This window comes from Monodon monoceros, unplaced genomic scaffold (assembly GCF_005190385.1).
Source record: "Monodon monoceros isolate NGI ecotype Baffin Bay Population unplaced genomic scaffold, NGI_Narwhal_1 Super_Scaffold_14, whole genome shotgun sequence".
NCBI classification, from domain to species: Eukaryota; Metazoa; Chordata; class Mammalia; order Artiodactyla; family Monodontidae; genus Monodon; species Monodon monoceros.
This window is the reverse complement of record NW_021703770.1, coordinates 70,155,407-70,176,060: the sequence shown is the minus strand read 5'-3', so window position 1 is coordinate 70,176,060 and position 20,654 is coordinate 70,155,407. Positions and strand designations below refer to the sequence as shown.

General features: G+C 40.7%; 1 protein-coding gene across 1 annotated transcript in view; it reads right to left on the bottom strand.

The window, feature by feature from the left end:
• Window positions 1-1,294: 1,294 nt before the first annotated feature.
• TOX (thymocyte selection associated high mobility group box) overlaps window positions 1,295-20,654 on the bottom strand; it is a 297,352-nt gene continuing 277,992 nt past the window's right edge. Inside the window, exons 7-9 of the mRNA XM_029222730.1 lie at window positions 10,707-11,072; window positions 3,730-3,875; window positions 1,295-3,395 (exon numbers count right to left, since the gene is read on the bottom strand). Of these exons, the coding sequence (XP_029078563.1) occupies window positions 3,359-3,395; window positions 3,730-3,875; window positions 10,707-11,072 (549 nt within the window). The 3' untranslated portion in view covers window positions 1,295-3,358. The remainder of the gene's footprint in view (window positions 3,396-3,729; window positions 3,876-10,706; window positions 11,073-20,654) is intronic.

Below are 20,654 nucleotides of genomic sequence, written 5' to 3'. Positions count from 1 at the left end.
TGAGTCTTTTCTCCTGGGACTTTGTAAAGAACTTCTAACTCCATCTGAAATCATATCGACGTTGTATCCAAAATCCCATCGTCTCTAGTTCTCAGCCATATTGGGTGGAACCGTATGAAATTGCCATTTTGTAGGCAAAGGGGTTGTAGGTAAAGGGGTTGTAGGTAAAGGGGTTGTATATGGGCAATTTCATACGGCTAAATCTAATTACCTTCCAAACATGTGTGGCAACTCTCTTGCAAAAGGCTAAAGGTCCACAGGAAAGGTAAATGGATTGTTGATGTGCCTATTTTAAATTTTGAATTAATAAATTAAAAAAATTTCTTAGCAATGAATCTGAGTCAGGACACACAGTTCTTTGTTGTCATGACCGTTGACGGACCACTGATGCCTCAGTCAGAAGGGACTCCTTTCCTTTAAGGCAACAAGGTAGAAACAAGCACAGAGCCCAGCTTTCATCCTTAGCTCTGTTCGATAATTTGCGTAGCTGAAAGTCATTATTTGACTGTTTTTCCATTGTCAGCTCATTCACATTAGAATGGGAATTGGGATTTTAGATTATTCTTTCTTGTGGATGTTAGAGAGACAACTCAACCTCTCCTAGCCGCTGTCACACCTTTTTGTCTTTTTTCTTTTCTAATGAGTTATAATTTTGACTTTGGTGTGTTGGAAAAGATATTCGATGATCAGCATTATTGTTGAGTCTCTCAGAATGCTTTTACTGGAGGTCCCGGGATCCTGCGGAAGGCTACATAGCAGGGAACTCGGTGGACACCATCACTGGTCCTTACGGTTACAAGCTAGTAGCTGCTGGGCTCAGGCTGGATTCTGGCTTCCTTAAAAGTAGAGGATTTCTCAGGCAACACCTGACAGAGGGCGTTCTCAGTGTTTCAGGAAGGAACGCCTGTGGCTGGGGCAGCTGTTCATCCTTTCTGTGCCCGATCGCTTCTGCCATGAAATTTATTTGGGATCCCTCATCTGGCTGGGTCTGTCTTTTAGAGATTGATGGATATCCAAATAGAATATGGTCATGCATGGTCAGAATTTTAATTTATGATGTTTTCTTTTATTTATATTTATTTTTTACTGTTTTTGGTATCGAGTTTCAATACTCTCTCTACCCTGGTTGCACACCTGCTCTAGAAAAACTGTAAACAACATTGTACTTTCCTGTACAACCCACCTGTCAAAGTCAAAGCTGGTTGTTCTCACCCCGGTAATTATCTTCTCAGTTTAGACTTAACACAAGGGCAAATGTTACTTTATCATAATATAATAAATAAAAGACATTAGGTAATCAGTAGCGCTGGTATATTTCTAAAATACTAAACAGACAAACAATAAACTGTGAACTTAATCACATGAGTTCTTATACAGTTTCAAGACAGGAAAATTAGAGCTCTCAGCTACAGTCATTTTAATAATCACATTGGATCTGCATTATTTATTTGTTATTACATGCTCAGCTGATTCAAGGTTGTACAATGCCTAAAATCATTCCAAAGCAAGCATACCTTTTGTCTTTTTAATTCTGACTGGATTACACAATGCATATATTTGTATTTAGTTAAATTGCTAAGTTTATTTCACACATTCCACGAAAAAGACACCAGCCATTCTCTTGATTTCCAACCAGACTAGCTTTCTTGATAGAACCCTCTGTAAGGGTGTAATTTGCTCTTTTTGATGTAAAAGTTATGCAAACCTTCAGCCAGATTCTCAATGCTTTTTGTTCTTTAGCAGATCTCCAGTACCCTCAGAATTCTCTTGGAAGACCCAGGAATTCTGAAAAGACAGTAGCTTGTAGAGGCACAAATGACAGCAAGAACCTCAATTTCTATCAACGGTTTTCGAATTGGGACTGCTTCCCCTTTCCTTTTTCCTGTCTGGTTACTCACCTTTCATTTTTAGATATATTCTTGACAGTATGCTTCCCCTTTCATTCCTCCCCCCCAACCCCCGGTTTAATTCCTAAATGTTTTCTGGATTTTGTGAAAAGCATGCAGCTTGCAGAATTTGATTGATTTGACTTTAATTCTTTTTTATGGGGCGGGGAGGGAGTTTACAGATTGACTAAAACCAGCTGAGAACCAAGAAGCCACCTTTTTCTTTCAGATAGAGACCCATCTGTTTAGCCTTGGAGCCTATGTGACTTTTAGGGCGATTCTCTGTTCTATTTTATGAAGAAAGTTCTTAAATATCATAGTTTTTTGTTTGTGTCAACCAAAGAAATATAGAAATAAGGGTTGGTTACTTTAGTTTGCTGCTAAAATGAAAAGTAGATTTGGCTTTATTCACTGTAAAAACTAAAGTATTCACACCAAGCGTGAATTTTTTTTTTTTGCCAGCAAAAGTTAAAACATCAAAGAAACCCTTTCAAATACTAACAAATTTACTTACAAACACCTATATTTATTATTTCATAAATAGGCGCAACAGTTTCCATAAAAAAAGATTAAATACAGACACAGTATGAAGAAATAATGATACAGAGCCGCATGTAAAGGTTATAATTTAGCTGTTTCCAATCTGTTTCTGCATCTAATAAAATACCATGTAAGCATTTGGCAGTTTTATACATAAAAGGACTTAAATGACATTTACTAACCATTACACAAAAAGTGATACAAAAAAGCAATTTTTCTGCAGTACAAAATAAACGTGTTTGCACTTCCCTTCACACTAGTTTCTTTTTGTCTGATCAATGAGACAAAGCCAATTTGTTTTTAAATGAAAATCGTTTGGGAATATGGTATTTTTTTCAAATATTTTGAAAATATAGAACTATTAGTCAGTTGTTTTAAAAATGAAGTAAAAATATGAATGTTTGCCAATTTAACCCCTATTGTGAAATCAATAAACTGGAATGAGCCAGTTTCAAATCACAATTTAGCTACAAAAACATTCACATTTTATACTCTAGGAGAGTGTGACATAGATGCTATTTACAAACTTGCTATGACTGCTACATCAAGCCATTTAAAAAGTCTTTAGTAGTTTCATATAAACACCCATTATGAAAACCAATGGAAAATCCAGGACTTTTATCCAAGACATCTATAGTTGCTAAGGCAGTTACTATAGCGCAGCACTTCACAGCAAAAAACCAACATAAAATCTGAATGGTCCAAATTTCCTTCAGGGAAGAAGAAAAACAATGTCCATAAAGGATTAAAAAAATAATAAAGAAGCATGACTATTTCTTCCAGAGTGGGTGACCCACAAGCTCAAATGGTCCTAAGTGCTTAGCAACTTGTATTTTTCTAATAAAATGGAGAACTGCCTTGACTATACAAAGCAATCCACGGTGAAAAGACTTCCCTGAATGCCTCAGTGGAAAGAAGAGGTGTTCGGATTTTCAGGTAAGGTACAGTGCTTTGTCCCTCTGCATGCCCCTGTGCGAAGAGAAAACAGACAAATGATGCCTTGTTAACAGGACAGCCTTGCTACAGGTGACCAAGGGGGACGTGTCTATCTGCTCTAGCTTGAGGGGTGGAGTTGGGCACTGGGAAAGTGCACAGTAAAAGCCAACAGGATCTAAAGGCATTTATTCTTGGAATGGTTGGAAGGATGCTTAAAAATTTCTGCTTTCACGAACACGGAACCGTTCTAGATTATCTTTTGTAAAGCGGGAAGAAAGGACGGATCTTTCCAACGACCAGAGAGCAGGGCACAACATGCCTGCTAGGAGAGCTGTCTGCCACCAGGTGGCGATGGCTGGCCACTTACCCACTACTGCAGTAGTCATTCCAGTCCACGGGCTGGGCGGGAGGATTTCTGCACCCAGAGCGCACATACTCCATGGCCTGGGTGACCACTTGTGCAGCTGTAGACGTAGGATTGATTATAGTCTGATAGTCGGGAAGATTAAATCCCTGAAAGGGAAAGCAAGTCCACAAATAAGGATCAAAGTGCCTTTTTAAGGAGAAAAGCACCTAAATATTTATCCATTGTTTGCAAACACTACTGCCTTCTTGCTAGTGTCCCTGAAAGGGCAAGCTTATCCCAAGGACGCAGAAAACTTAAAACAAAGATGGAAAGGAAGTGCCCACCACCCATCCTTTTTACCTTTCCTTCATTTAACCATGTGTTAGAAAACCTTGAATTATACTCTTGAGCAGATAAATTGAATTTAGAAGCAATTTAAAATTTAGAAAAGCCAACTCAATCAAAACAAAGGGGAAAGGCCCTAAACCCCTCAGAGTTTATGTTTTCTATCAAACCTAAGGATGCATTAATAGTTAATCCCCAGAATATGCAACAGAATCTTTTTTGAAGGATCCAGGCAGCAGGTGGCTGAGTGTTTTATTAGACTACACCTATTCACATATTGTTCTCAAAACTCTTTTTCTTCAGTCAATCACAAAGGGACCATCTGCTTCTTCTTTTATTTGTACTTCTTTCTCAGCTAAAAATTTCAACCAAAGCTTTTTAACAGTTGTTGGACTAATATAGGGAAGGAGATTCAAAGCAACTTGCCAGTGGAAAACACAGAGAAGGAAAAGTATAAGACAGAGCAAATATTTTTAAATTGAAAAGTCTATTAACTAAATAATAATCAGACTTCAGGAAGGTTCTTTTAATACACTGGTATGGTGAAGTGTTGACTGTTAATCCTTGCAGAGCTATTAAAAATTCAAGGACAGAATCTCTGAAGTAGATAGCTATATCTGGTAAACAAAAAGCATTATACGCTAAGGTTTATTTTTAGCTTATCTGGTGAATTCAAGAGCAGCATAAGCAAGCTTTACTGGAAATGACCAAAAAAGCAACTTAATTAATCTTGTGGCTGTCTCTTTTTGCAGCCGATTTCATACATGGTTCTTAACCACTGAAAGATCAAGGGATTTGAAAACAATTCATTCTCTATTTACTTGCAGGGAGCTTCTTTTGAAGGCATATTATTGTTGAGATTTTTACCTTTTTAAAAAAATTCAGCAGAATGAACAGAAAATTGATTTTCAACTACAGCTATTTCCTTAGACTTTCACTCATTTGAGGGTACCTTGGGTAAAGACTCAAAGACATCTATTATCAAATGTCCTCAATTCTCAATATTGGCTTTAAGATATTAATTTATTTTCCATTCAAGTGATAAAAGACTTCAAGCCAATGTCCACACAAACTCCCACCAAAGCTGCTCATGAAAGACAAATCATTGAAAAGTATTCAGCCAGCTGCGCTATTTGACCTCACACAGACTAGAAGGAATAGAATGTTTCCTAAACTAACAACTGGCTTGTGGGAGGTGAGCTTGTTTATGCAGACACCACCTGCAGCTCCAGCCATAAACATTTTCCAAAATAGGGGGGTGAGAAGTGAGAGGTATATAACTGGATATTTGGTTCTCCAGGCCTTTCCAGGCTGGCATCCTCTCTTTCTCCAGACCATCCTGTACCTCTGTGACACAAGGAGTTTCACTGGCTTCGGCAAACTCTGTCCGTTTCATTATGGTCCCATAATGTCTTTATGGGGCTTACTGTCCAGCTTTCTGGACCTCTTCCCCGAGTGTGTCATGTGATGCTGTGTGATGCTAGGCAGACAGCAGGAAAACGTCCCCAGAGAGAAGAGCCTCGCGCTGACTCTTATTTCAGCCCCGTCATCAGGGCTGCCCGGTGACCAGAGAGTGTTTGTGTTGCTTACTGGATATTCTCAGGGTCGAACCCACAGTAGTGGGTCAATAAATCATGTGTTCCAATAAATAAATTTTAACATTGGCTATTTGATGCTAATCTTGGAAAGGCCTGGGGAATATAATTGTGTAAATACCAAGGCTTTCCTATCTTTTTAATGTAAAGTTCTCCACGTTGGATTTTTGCACAATCAACAATACGTAACCTAAAAGTAAGTAAGTCTCAAAAACAGAGTAGTTGAAAACATCTCGCGTTGAAGGTATGGAAACATATGAGATAGCAAAAAATAAATAAAAATCAATCAACCTGCTTCCACCCAACACCACACAATCAAAAAATGGAAATGACCATTGTTTTCTTTTTCCTATCCAATGAACATGGTCCCTCAAGCTTGGGAGAGAGAATATCAGGAGAACATTAATTTTTAAGTGATCACTTTAAGATTAAATGGGTAACTTCAGTTTATAAAACCAAAATTATGCGTTATCTACAAAGCTCAAAGATTTAAAATTCAGCTAACTTCAATGCCTAAATTTAAGATCACTAGTATGAAAACAACCAAGGACCAAGAAAAATACAAGCAAAGCCTGAAGACCATTATTTCACTTGCTTTCAATTTAGAAAATGAAACATTCTTCTGAAGACTGTATTAAGAGATGCTGAGGTCAAACCCAGAACTATGGACGTTTTTATTACTGATGTAAATATGAAACAACAATGATGATATAAATTTTTGAAAAACTGTTTGCTTAGCAGTCTAATTAAACAAGGCTGAATATTTTGCATTTTAATGCTCAAGAGAAAAATCACCAACTGTTTTGTAGCATGCCTGGAATTTTAAATTTCATTTTCTGGTGCCAGATTGAAATAAAAATAGGAAACATGATAAAGATTAATTTGATGTCAGAAGGGACATTTGCTCTTTAATTAGATTTCTGTAGCCCTAGCAGTTTTGTTGTGCCACCACAGCAAGTCCTAAAAAAGCCTGCAGCAATACCAAACAGTGATCTTCATATCCACACTTTACTGGGAACTAATTTCATTTCCTGCCTGTCTGGAGAGGTATTTTCAACAGGCATCAATGTTTTTGTCTTCACAACTGATTTATTCATCAATCTCAATGTGACTTTTTTAAACCTTTAAATTATACCCACATCCTAAAGCAGCTGTTTGTTACACAAGGAAATTGAAAATCTGTCTGTGTGATACCATACAAAGATTCTTTTCTTAAGGTTATAAAGGAAGTTGACAGATATTAATGATTCTTTTTCTCTTAACATCATTCGACAATATAGTGAACAAAAAAAAGTAGAAAATTGGACCAAAAAATCCCCAGGTCTATGGGCTTACTGTATAAAATATAATTCCAGGAAAAAAAAAAACAACAAAAAACTATTACTCCTGGTGGACTATACAATCATTTTTGTGGGATACATTCATTTTCCAAAGGATAATAAAATAAGTAATACTGAAATATGAAACTCTACTTTAAAAATACAGGAGCCATTAACTTTTTCCTTCTCTTTTTTTCTTTGTTTGGTGTTTGAAAATGGGAACATGGTCCCCGTGCCCAGGAAGCAAACATTGTCAGGATAAAGATGATGGACCAGACAGGTCGAATCCCATTCATTAGCTCTACAACCACAGGCTAAAGACCCACTTGGATGACATGAACACTGGCCCCACAGACCGCTGTGACTGTAATAAGCTGAGTGACATGGAGTGGTGATGGACTCTCTGATCCTGATTGTAGGGCTGTCAACTCGTTGGGGCTTCCAGCCCCCTTAACCTGCAGGATCCTACTCCAGTGACCTACCCATGAATCTGACCTCATTGCCCACCACTCGCCCTTCGTTGCCAGGCTCCCCACTGGCCTCCTTTCCACATCTGCACAAGCCACGCCCCTCCCAGCTAGGTCCTCCAGCCAGGAGCCCCTTTTCCTTGCTACTGCTCTCTGCTGGTATCTACCCTTCCCACCTTCTGATTCTTTTTTTTTTTTTTTTTTGCGGTACGCGGGCCTGTCGCTGTTGTGGCCTCTCCCGTTGCGGAGCACAGGCTCCGGACGCTCAGGCCAGTGGCCATGGCTCACGGGCCCAGCCGCTCTGCGGTATGTGGGATCTTCCCGGACCAGGGCACGAACCCGCGTCCCCTGCATCGGCAGGCGTACTCTCGACCACTGCGCCACCAGGGAAGCCCGCAACTTCTGATTCTTAAAGGCTGCTTCCTCTTCTCATCCACCTGCTCTTGAGAGGGGCCTTCTTTATCCATCCCAGCAAAAGACCTGCCGTTCCTCCACACACCCTGCAGTTTGCCCCCTTGTTTTATTTTTTCCATGGGATCCTAGTTATTTATCTGTTTATCTTATTACCACCTGCCACCCCCCCGCCCCAACTCTGATGTGAGCTCCATGCGTGCACTACTCACTCAATTTCTAGAGCCCTGACAGTGCCTGGCACATGTTAAGGGGTTCAATTAATCTTTTTTGAATAAATGAAAAGATTTAAAACTGCCAAGGATTTGAGATTCTACAAACAAGCCTGTAATTTCTTCCAATATTTAAACTTTTCCTACTAATTTTTTATTCACTCATTTGTTCATCTGTCCCTTCAACAATTATTTTATTGACTGTCTACAATGATCAAGGCATCGTTAAAAGCGAGTTCAGTCAGTGTGATCTCTGCAGCTGTGCTGCCGCTCCATCTTGGGTTCATGCCACTTTGTCTTCTATCATTGATGTAAATTGAAGGCAGGTCCTGCCGTCTCAATAAGAGCGCTTCCGAGATACACTAATAGAACCGACTTAAAGGCTGATGAGTAACCTGTCCAACGCAATCTGTTCTACTTTCTCCTGTTCAGTTAAGATTCTATACGGAAAGACACATCTCTTAAGTTTCCGCGTGTGGCCTTATGCAATTTTGAAATGTTGGTCACAGCCAGCTCATCGAAGGTATGAGTATAAATGGAAAATGAACTGTCTCTGAGTGGATACGTTAGTAGAAAGGTGTTCTCTCTGCACAGAGCTCTGGCCCTCAGCTCGGGGAGGGGACCGTGACTTCCGTATGCTTTTCTCTGAGGAGAAACACCCCTCACTACAGCACTGTGAGCAAAACACGGGCCCTCAGCCAGGCAGCACACCTAGGCAGGACTCAAAACACGTGACTGAAGGTCGAGTCCCTCGAGGCGTTAGCTCTTCACTCAAACACTACTGGTTCATTAAAGTGCGAGGACACCCAAAGAGCGTCCCTCTTATTGAGAGTAACATCTGATGGAAAGAATGGCAACTGGACCCTTTGAACATCACTTGCTGGTCACAAACCCCGCTGTAGACAAGGCAGGGTGGTGGATGGAGGTTGGCTTTTCCCCAGTGGGTCGACAGCCAGTCTGCTGACGGGTAAGTCAGTTGTTTGAGCTTTATCAATATCCTTGGCTTAGGGACCAAAGAAGACTTCAGTAAAGAGATAAGTCCTTTGCTCTCCACAACCATTCAATCTCAGAACTAACTAGGATGTAAAGACCCTCCCAATTCTCAGAAGAAACTGTTAAGAATTTACAAGAATGATTAAGAGTGAGAGGCCTAGCGTTTAAGAATCCAGGCTCTGGGCTTCCCTGGTGGTACAGTGGTTGGGAATCTGCCTACGAATGCAGGGGACACGGGTTCTAGCCCTAGGTCCGGGAAGATCCCACATGCTGCGGAGCAACTAAGCCTGTGCGCCACAACTACTGAAGCCTGTGTGCCTAGAGCCCGAGCTCTGCAACAAGAGAAGCCACCTCAATGAGAAGCCCGCGCAACGCAACGAAGAGTAGCCCTCGCTCGCCGCAACTAGAGAAAGCCCGCGTGCAGCAACGAAGACCCAACACAGTCAAAAAAAAAAAAAAAAAAATCCAGGCTCTGATTGCTGAACAGAGTTGTGTTTGAATTCCAGCTCTGACTTTACGGGCATGTTACTCAACTCTGCTGAGCTTGAGTCGCCTCACCTGTGAGATGAAGGCGACATCAGGACCTGCGCTGTAAATTTTCTGAAATTAAAGATGAGGTAGGGTAACGTATTAAGGTTGGTCACTATCACCTCTTGGAAACCCTGTCTATGACGACAACACTAAGGATGAATTTACTATATTTGACTGCTCTTTCTGCCTCCTCTCCACCCCACTGTGGCAAACTCTAGGCTCGAAGTCCACAGAGGGCTAGATATCGCTCCCACAGGAAGACTATGCTTGCACATTTAATTACAGCTCTGGGACAACAGAGTCATTGGATTATAAAAGTGAGAGATTAATTTGATATGTTTTATAGGCTTTACCTTGATCTATTTTGTTAAAACAAGGTTTTAGGATTTTTAAATGCTTTACGTTCAGTTTACATCATTTGCTCCTTATTCCCAAATTTTAAACTAACACCAAAATCCAAAAGGAATTGACTTCAAAGAAAAGTTAAGGTAAAGATTGCACACAAATGGTTTCCATCACTGGGGGGTGGGCAGGGAGGCTTCCAAAACTCCTGTGTTTTCTAATCTATGTAGAAGCCAGATATCCATTTTTAAATAAAACTCTGGTTAACATTTTCATTTCTTAGGACTCTTAAGGGTGCACCAAATTTGATATTTCTGACTAGAAATAGTGGGCCTGACATCATCTTGCAGCATTTATTGGACTCAACGGGCGTATCATCAAGACTTTCTCATTTCCAAACAATATATGCATATATTTTAAAGGCAGACTTCTCAACCCCAAAGAGATCTTTAGCAGTAGTGGCATCTGAAAACAACAAATGTACTTTACTCAAGAGGCAGAAAACAGGAAGGGTGATTAGAAACATGAAGCAAAACGAGTATCATGGGAAAGAAGCCAGGGATTATGAAAAGCAGAAGCTACTGTGATCGTATGAGGCTGCCCAATTCCCCTGTGAATTACTTTTCGGGAAGCAGATACTTGTTGAAGATCTTCCATTCTCTCTCCACTTAAACAGAAGAACGGACAAGCCCCCCCCCCCGCCCCCGCTGGATGAACAGACCCTCCAGCAGCTCCGAAGGGGAGTCCAGCGCGCGGCGCGGCGCGGCGCGGCGCGGCACGTACCTGCTGCACGGCGGGGGGGTGTAAGGCGGGCTGGACCTGCACGGGGAGCTGGGGGCCAAGGGGCTGCTGCATGTTCAGATGCTGGTGAAGAGGGGGGCTGATCTGGAGGGGAGGGGCGGGGGACACGGCCATGTTTGCTATAGAGACAGTCACTGGCATTTGGTTATTGGCCTTGGGGGCTATGCTCCTGGGGAGACTGGGATGCATGGTGGTTAGGTGAGGGTTCATTCCTGGTTGTTGGTGATAGTGAGAACTTAGGTACAGAGCTGAGTGGGCCTGGCTGGGCCCAGGGAACACTGACGGCGGCTTTGAATTGATCAGCTGCGGAGGCTGAGATGTCTTCACGTCAACGGGTTCGCTGTAGCTCTGCGGAGGAACAAACAAGAGCAGAGTTAAGAGACAGACACACGGGTGTTGCTTTTCCTTAGGAAGATGCTCTGAGTTCACTCGTGAACGGTCACGTGAATCAACACCTGTTACTACTCCTGACTCTCAAAAACCCCTCCTTCATCACTTGCCACGTGACTTTATGCAAGTCTGAGCTCATTGCACCTCTTTTATGAGGTGCGACGTATGATGACATCTTTTTTTCTTTGCTTAAATGCTAAGCTCTAATTTGGTGACTTTTCTCATCATCCAAAGAGAGAGAAAAAGATGAGGGGTGGGGTGGATGCCATCAGTGCCCTAATGGGGATTACCAGCCAGTGTGGCTCACTTGGAAAGGAAGTCACTTCGGGAGTTCTTCTGTTGATTGTATGTTTAGTTTTTTATTTTTCCTTTTTATATTCTCAAAGAGCCTTGGCATAGATATTTGCACAAAGAAACAAAGTTGGCTGATGGAACTGGGTAAGGAAGAAAAGAGTTCAAAAATACCTTTCTGAAGTCATATAAAACCACATTAATATATCTTCAAAGTAACCATAGAACACGTTTTGATTTTTTGAAGAGTTGGTGATGAATTATCCTCAATAATGAACTGGATAAAAATAATCTCTCTTAGAAATTTTAGACTCCATCATAAATTAATATAATTTTGCCCTAACTTTTTTCACACCTTCACACGGTCATTTCCTAATAATCTTTTAATTGACTTAAAAACTAGACATTTCAGTGGAAGCTGAAAAGCGTCAAGAATGAACCCCAAAGAATTTCTTCTTGGGCATGAACCTGCCTGCTTCTGGTGAGAGGAAGAGGCTGATAAACAAATGGTGAAAGGTGAGACCAGCTGGAGAAAGAAAATGCTGAAATGTCCTTCTGGAGAAAAAAGTCACTTGGTCAAAACAAGGTCTTGAGGATGCATTTGTGCCCTTGTTCTGTGACCTTGATGTCATGCTTCTTCCGTTGATAAGTCAGCATGAGCTTCTTGTTACCCCGAACTGTAGGGCCTTCCTGGGCTCCCCTTGCTGGGTCTCCGCACAGCACCGTGGACAGACGGGCACGTTCACGAGTCTGGCTCATCATGCACAGCGACATGAAACTCCGCGTGGGAACTTCATTGCACAAGGCGGTCAGCAACGCAACTCATTTCCTCCCAACGGTGTAGGAAAACTGAGTGAGAGCCGCAGGAAGAACGGTGCTGCACGTGTGCTGAGCGGAGGAGGCCAGGCTGGGGTGAGCACTGGTGGCCTCACATCCTCTCCCTATGGGAAGGACGCGACTGCCATCTCTAAAAACATGTCAGCCATGGAGACGTGGGGTCCTGTGAGACTCTGATTTTACTCCAGGCAGAGTAGATAGTAAGGTGAACCCTAAAGAATCCAAGCTCCTCTAAAGAATCCTCTCATTATAATATTTTTCTCTGTGTTAGTAGTGATGCAGAGTTTCTGAAATAGGAATAGACATTCAGACTCCCTGCTTTCCGCATTAACATGAAAAAGGTCAAAAACTGTTCACAAAAATTTTCAAGGGGAGGCTTTAGACCAAAGAAGCTTTATGAAATGTAGTACCTAAAAGGTGCTTTCAATTAAAAAAAAAAAACTTAAGTCATTTTCTTTTTTTGGTTCCATTTAAAAATTCTTATTGTTGATGTGCAGAGCAGTGAACAATTCAAGGAAAAGGTCAAATGGGTTAACTCAGGCTGTGTAAACAGTGACTAGCTTTACATCAGAATAACAGGTACTGCAGTGATATGCCTCAAAAGTCATTCCATATATGCCAAGGAGATTATGTGCTTATTGTGTGTCTGCGCGTTTAAGTCACGAGGCAAAGTGTTTTCATTGTGTTTGCATTCCCTCTTCTCTGACCTAGCACAGAAGGGCTAATTTCATATTTAGTTACATACCGCATCAACTTCATGCAGGAAAGGAACAATTACACAATGACCAGATAGCTACAAAAATTAATACATGTTAGTGTGTCTTCTTTTTGGCCTTATAGTTGCTTTCATTTAAACAGGAGAAAAATCACTCACAAGTCCCATACTGCCAAAACTATAAAATCTATGGAGTTGTAAAATGTTTTCACTTTGTATTTCTGTAGCCAATAATCACATCATTATCTAGTGATATGGTACACACAGAGCAGTGGATAGGCAGCCTGACCTTGTATGAACACATATGTGTGTATGGGAACACAGCATGACAGGTTCAGATATGATCATACGATCATCCCAGGGATTCCAACAAGGTAATTAAAAACATATTTAAATTAAAGAAACCTAAAGGGATATACTTATGCTACACTTAGAAATCACTGATTGTAGTGGGTACAGATGCTTGGCAAGCAGTTGGGCTGGCTTCGTGGGCCAGAAGCCAGTCCTGGCAAAGCAGCTCTAGGGACTTTGCCACTTTGCCCCCCACCGACACAGTTTCCAAGTTGTATTAGAGGGGGGTTGTGGAAACATGAATGTCCTTAAAAAACAAGTTTCCATGACAAAATATGTGTGGGAAGAGCACTGGGCCACATCAGGTTAAGAGGGGGCCTCTCCTGCAGGACTTGTCGGAGTCTTGAGTGTGTTAATGTACACTGTGAATCTCCAAGGGACCATCACAGAAGTCTTTCCTCAGTAGGCCATTTCACTGAAATAGTCTTCAATGGAAAACACTGGTTCAGAAGAAGAATTAATAAGTTACACGTGCACATTAAAAATGACAAATAGAACATACATTTCAATTTAAATAGTCATATTTCTTGCCTCAAATAAACTAACTTGTACTGCCCCCAAACGCATATATAAATTACATCCGTCCAGGTGTAAAACCAAAATTATCCTTTGTTTCATGTTTACTGGAATACTACCTGCATAGAGAATTTCATACTCTAGGCCACGGACAGTGACACCACTTCCTGAAGGAATTAGGAAGTCGGTAACTTCTCAGCTATAGCCTGGAAGAGCTAAGGCATGGATACATTAAGGCAAATTCAAAATAAACCATGAACCAAATTCTCCTGAATTCCACTTTCTAAATAATGACGTGCGGTCTGATGTATAGTTAGATGACAGATAGATGTAAAGACAGAGATATAGACAGATAGATACAGAAACAGACAGCAACTTACTTGAGGTACTTTACTGCCAACCTTGAGAAGACTCCTTCCTCATAGTAACTAAACACAAAACATTTTGTCTATCCAGCCGTTAGTTTGTCATTTGTCTTCTCAATTCTAAAGCATGTAGAGATCAGTACTGTTAAACCTATTTTGAAATAGTAGTAGTTTTTAATCACTAGAAGGACTATAATGAAGTGAAATTAAACAGATTTCCAAAACCAAGGATTTAGACAATACTTGAAACAATTTTTAACATAGAGAGAGAAAGAATTTTTGGGAAGTTACATGTTTTCTCTATATTTTCAAAGTCGTTGAATATGACAAGATAAATAATAACACATCTAGCTACGTGCCTAAACATGGCAGGCACTCCACTGGGTTCTCTTCCTGCATTCTCTCTTCACCATGATGTCCTGCACCAACAGGAAAGGTTTTTTTTTCTGGCTGCGCAGCTTGCAGGATCTTAGTTCCCCCACCAGGGATTGAACCTGGACCCCGGCAGTGAGAGCACGAATCCTAACCACTGGACCACCAGGGAATTCCCAGGAAAGGATTTTTTAAAGGTCGGGACTGGAATCTTCTGTGTCCCATGCATCTGACACAGTGCCAAGTATAGAGAAGACAAACATGTTTGTTGAGTGACTGAATGACTGTTCTTGAACAATACCGCAAGCAGTCACTGTTGCCCTAGCTGATATTCCTGACAAGACATTCTGTTCCTCTTCCTAAGGGGTAAGGAAAGATCTGAAATCTTTGAAAACCTACAGAATATCAGATTGATCTTCATTCTCTGCTCTCATCATGGACCACACCCTTCCAGAAGTAATGAGAAGTTATAACCCTTAGCTTTGCCCTTTGGTTAGGTACCATGTGCTTTGTTCCCCACTGGATCTTGGGTGGATGGCAGGAAGCAGGGAAGCTTACCGCGTTTCATCCATATTTTGAGAATTTGTATCTTTGTGTAGAGATTCACTCATTTAGAAAGGGAAAAAAAACTGCTTCTAGCTTCACTTCTGATGAATTCTTAATCAGACTAATACAACAGACCACCTATTAATTACAGAGATATTTTATTGTTTTGGAAGATAGGCAGAACAAGTTCATTTTCCACTGTTTTGGAAGATAGGCAGAACAAGTTTGTTTTCCATAGCAAAGTGTCATGAATTCACAGCAAAGCGTCACGATTAAATGGAAATATGAAGAAATCATAAGCTTAATATACTCTCACTGTCATTTTCTTCCAATTAAACTATGAAAGCAAGGTTACTATTTTGCAAGTAATTACATTGTATATGAAGATCTCTATACCTTCCATTCAGAAACTAGAATTACTTTCTCATACAGTCTAAATCATTTAAATTTGTTTCTAATCTCAAATGCATTAACCACTTTTATTTAGTGGTATGTGCTTTGTGTCGGTCACCTGCCAAATACGACCCTATCAGTGTACACACAACTGAAAATCCACCCTCGAATGTGACATTCTCATGGGATGAATGTGTATTTGCTATTGGTTTATAAGCTCTATTTCCTGTTTTCTTTTGGGCCTCTGATTCTAAAGGACGTTTTCTATAAGCAAAACGGAATGTGTGTGTGGGGGGCGCAATGAAGACCTTTTGGGTCTTTTCAGTAGTCTTTCACAAAGGGTACGACTCTATAAACATTAAGGTATTTCTTATTAATCAAGTTGTTGATTGTCCAAGATAGTTTCAATCCCATTTACTTTGTATAATGAAGATAATAGTCTATAAATAGTCTATAGTCTATAATAAGAGAATAGTCTATAGTCTATAATAAGATAATAGTCTATAAATAATAGACTAGTCTAATAGATAATAGTCTATAAATAGTCTATAAATGCTCCCTTTCTGGGATAATAAGCACTATAAAAATGAAAGATCGACAAAGCAATTGTTATTTAAAACAGCAAAGTATAAACACAAGACATAAAGCTCAGTGGAAATAACAATATAGGAGGCGCTGAACCAAATCAGATTAATAGTTCATCTAATTTGATTCTTGTTTCCAGTGCTGACCAATACTTGATGCATTGGAAATTAAACAAAATGTATGCACCTACTCAACTGTGCATTGTTACTTTTGGAAGGAAAATTCTTCTTGGTACTTGCAGGTGATCAGCTTACACCCTGAAGCATGAGATTTTACTATCTTTAAATCACGATCTGGGCTTACAGAGCTGCAAATTTTATGTTAACACTCATAAAATGATCCATCCTATTTTCATATTCAGACTAAGTATTTGTCTCAATAGCTCTCTACGGCGTGAATTCTATAAGTTACTTTCATCCTGTAAAAAGAAATCATTTCTTTTGTTTCAAATTTACTATCCTTTAATTGAACTGAGAATTGTGTTTCTTTACTATCGGTCATGGCAACAGAGAACTTACTTAATTTAGTTCAACACTGTCCTGTACTGTACATTATAAAAAGCTTCCATCATCCTCTGTAAGTTTCGGCACCCCAGCTCAAGGTACAGACAAAATCTCATATTTGATGTGTGACCTTAAAGTCATGAATCTGACTACTTATACTGAACATACCAGAACATATTCATCCAAACACTGTCTCTTTCCAGGCTGGCACTTCTGAGCAGCTGTACGCTTATTTCAATAATGCTGCTTTTACTTGGAATATTTGGGAACTTCCGTACAGGATTTGCTTCAGCGCCTGTGGGACATCGCTTTACATATCCTCAGACAACTCTTTGTCTTCTGGTGGTGAATTTGATTTTTGGAAACAGCTAATAGTCACTTGAAGCCAAGTCTGTTGGATGTATATGGGTGATGTTTGGGGAAAAGAATGAGGTGTGAAAACCATGTGACAATGTTGATTTGCTAAGGTGGCTCATAAACTTTTGTGGAGTGCGGTTCTAAAAGAGGACCTGCCAAAAGTCTTCTGAACTCTGGGGCAATCATAAAATAAGTGTGTAGCCGCCCAAGGTGAGTCCTTTGAATGTAACACTCATTTTGGGAATATAAATTCTGGTCTATGCGATAAGATAAAGCTAGTTCCAGTTGCTTTCTAGTTACACGTTGCTTTCAACGTAATTTAGGCTCATGTCTAGGAATTCCTGAGTCTACGGAAAAACTGTATTTCCTTAAGCTTTACTTAACAGTCCAACCCAAAATGACCTGAAATAGCAGGTAAAACCACTGCAGCCCAGAAACCGTAGGCTCCACAATGGAATATATTCTTGACCTTCAGACTATTCGTAGGCTCCCTCAACTAAAGGCTCATAAAGACATTTCAATTAAGGAACCCGTGTAGGTGATTGTTTTAAATGTCTAGATCATTTTTTATCTTTATAAAAGAATATATGTATGAAGCAAATTTTTCTTATTTTAATGCCACTTTAAAATTTTCTTTACATCAAAGCGGCCTTGCAGACATTGAAAATATGATCCAGCTATATCGCGAATCATATACAAAACTTTCCTAGTTCTTTGCGCACCTATCAATAACGTTAAACATAAAATTGATAGTAATAATAATTGCCGGTATTAAGTGCTTTCCTGTGTTCAAGATCCTGAATCATGCAGTTTATATATAGTTTCCTATTTTATTTTAATGGAAACCTAATGATGTAGCTCCTATTATCTTCTCTGTTTAACACATTAGAAAATTGAGACTTTAAAGAGTTGAATAACATGCATAAAAGCAAGTAGTTAGGAAGTGAGAAACCTGGAATTTGAACCCAGATGGAGCTGCCCTGAGTGCCTGGGGACGTTTCTGCCCCCTGAGGACTCGTTTCGTGTGACACTGGTGGTGCGTTAGAGGTTTTTAATGCTTCCCTTGGTGCCTGGGGAAGCACAGGTGCTGAAGACGCCTTCAAGATCTTCTCTAAACCTTATTTATAAACCTTTGCTTCCTGCTTTTAAATTTCTCAATGGAAAGAAACGGTTTGCCTAAATAATCCAAGAGTTTGGTAATGCTCCCTGTTCAGATTAAATTCCTCTAGGGTAACATGGTGTCTCCATTCTTGTTCTGGATTCAGAGAAAGCAGAGCACAGGGAACCACTGCCCATGCCTGACACCCATCATGGGGTGAACATGCCCACATATGTGTTTTTCAGACTTAGTAATGTCAAATCCACTCTTCTCTGCTACTATCTCCCGCCCTCCCTTTTCAGTTGCTTTATGACTCTTTCCTCTGCAATCTCCCCAACTTCCCTCTTTAAATCATAGAGTCTAAAACTGAACAGGTTCGTTTTTCCAGGTCTTACCCGGGCTGTGCTTGCAGCTGCCAGTGTGCTCCCTTTCCTGTGTCCTTCACTGCGCGTGTGTTTCCACGGCAGAGGGGCTGTGCTGGGCGGGTCTGTCACCGAGCAGATGTAACCCTGGGTGGGTCTGTCACTGGCTCCACGTGACTGGGTAAAGCACGTGCACAGCTGAACAGCAAGGCACAGAACAGGGCTTCCTAAACATTCCGCAGGCCCCAGCGTCCTCTGAAGGTCTCGTGCCGGCCTCTGGTGGTGGGCGGTGGGTGGAAGGGAGGGGGCAGCCTTCTACCCTCATCCCCAGCCTCATTTAAATGAGGACACCTTTACTCTTGGCTGTCTAACATGTAAGAGTTGGCACAGAATTTTACTGAGGATAATAAGAGGCCGCAGTTCTAAAGATATAAAAATTGACAGTCACCCAGGGTAGAGAAAAGCCTACAAGCTTTGGAACCGGAGAGCGAGTGTGAGCTCTCCCTCTGCCACCACCAGCCTCTCCTTCGTCTCTTAGACTCTCCAAGTCACTTAGTCTCTCTGCCTAGAGACTGTCTAGAAAATGGGGCTAAATCTCACTTCGCAGGGTTATCGTGATGATGAGTAGAAATATATGTAAAATGCCGAGCACAGCGTGGGACACACAGAACAACACATGTGCGTTGTTACTGAAAAAACTTGGGTGTCCAGCTGAGAGTGTGTCTGTATTGTCATTTTCAAGTACGAAGGTTAGAATATTCTACTACGACTTCAATTTTATTCGGGTCCGGAGTCACGTTAATTAATATGCCGGGTTAGATGGTGTATAATTCATTTAAGCTAAAATGTAACTGAAAGGAGAGGAGCACCGTTAATCCTATGACAGTCTCCCGGGTGGACCAGTATTCACTGGCTGCCTCTATTTTTTGTTTACGTTCTGTAAGAAACAGCTAATTTTAGAGGATTGAGAAGCAGTTAACTTTAGAGTATAGTTTCAAACCTCTCAAGTATCACGAAACACTCTGATCTGTTGTGCTCACCTTTGGGCTCTCAGCACCAAGCCCTGTGCCTGATGTGGAAACGGTGTTGTGCAGCTCTGGCTGGGATGCAGACTAGGGCCTGGAGTGGAAGCAGTGAGAAGTAGCCGCCTTGACGTGGTTACACATTAGCGAGGGCAAGAGCTGTTGGCCCAGGGATACAAGGCCTTGTTGGATGAAACACATTGCATAGAAAATTGGTACCAAAATACGTAGCTCTGGAGGAGTAAATCAAGATTGCCAGCGAGAACCTGGGGAACCGGACACAGAACTTTGGCTAATATGGTATTTCACTGACAAAAGTGACCTTAGGAATCCATCAACAAAACAAAAAGACAGACTGTGGAATGGGAGGAAATATTTGCAAATGATGAAACCAACAAGGGGTTAATCTCCAAAATACACAAGCAGCTCATACAACGCAGTATCAAAACACCACACAATCCAGTCAAAAAATGGGCAGAAGACCTAAATAGACATTTCTCCAAAGAAGATATACAGAGGGCCAAGAGGCACATGAAAAGATGCTCACCATGGCTAATTATTAGAGAAACGCAAATCAAGACTACAGTGAGGTATCACCTCACGTGGGTCGAATGGCCATCATCAAAAAGTCTACAAATAACAAATGCTAGAGAGGGTGTGAAGAAAAGGGAACCTTCCTACACTGTTGGTGGGAATGTAAATCGGTGCAGCCACCATGGTAAACAATAGGGAAGTTCCTTAAAAAACTAAAAATAGAGCTACCATACAATCCAGCAATCCCACTCCTGGGCATATATCCGGAAAAGATGAAAACTCTAACTAAAAAAGATACAATGCACCCCAATGTTCATAGCAGCACTGTTTACAAAAGCCAAGACATGGAAACAACCCAAATGCCCATCAACAGATGACTGGTTTAGGAAGATGTGGTATATATATATTATATATATACAATGGAATATTACTCAGCCATAAAAAGAATGAAATACTGCCATTTGCAGCAACATGGATGGACCTAGAGATTGTCACACTAAGTGGTATCAGTTAGAGAAAGACAAATACTATATGATATCACTTGTAAGTGGAATCTAAAAATAATAAAATGAATCTAATATATACAAAACAGAAACAGACTCACAGACATAGAAAACAAACTTTGGGGAAAGGTGAAAGAAAGCGGGGGCCGGGGGGATAAATTAGGAGTATGGGAATAACAGATACAAACT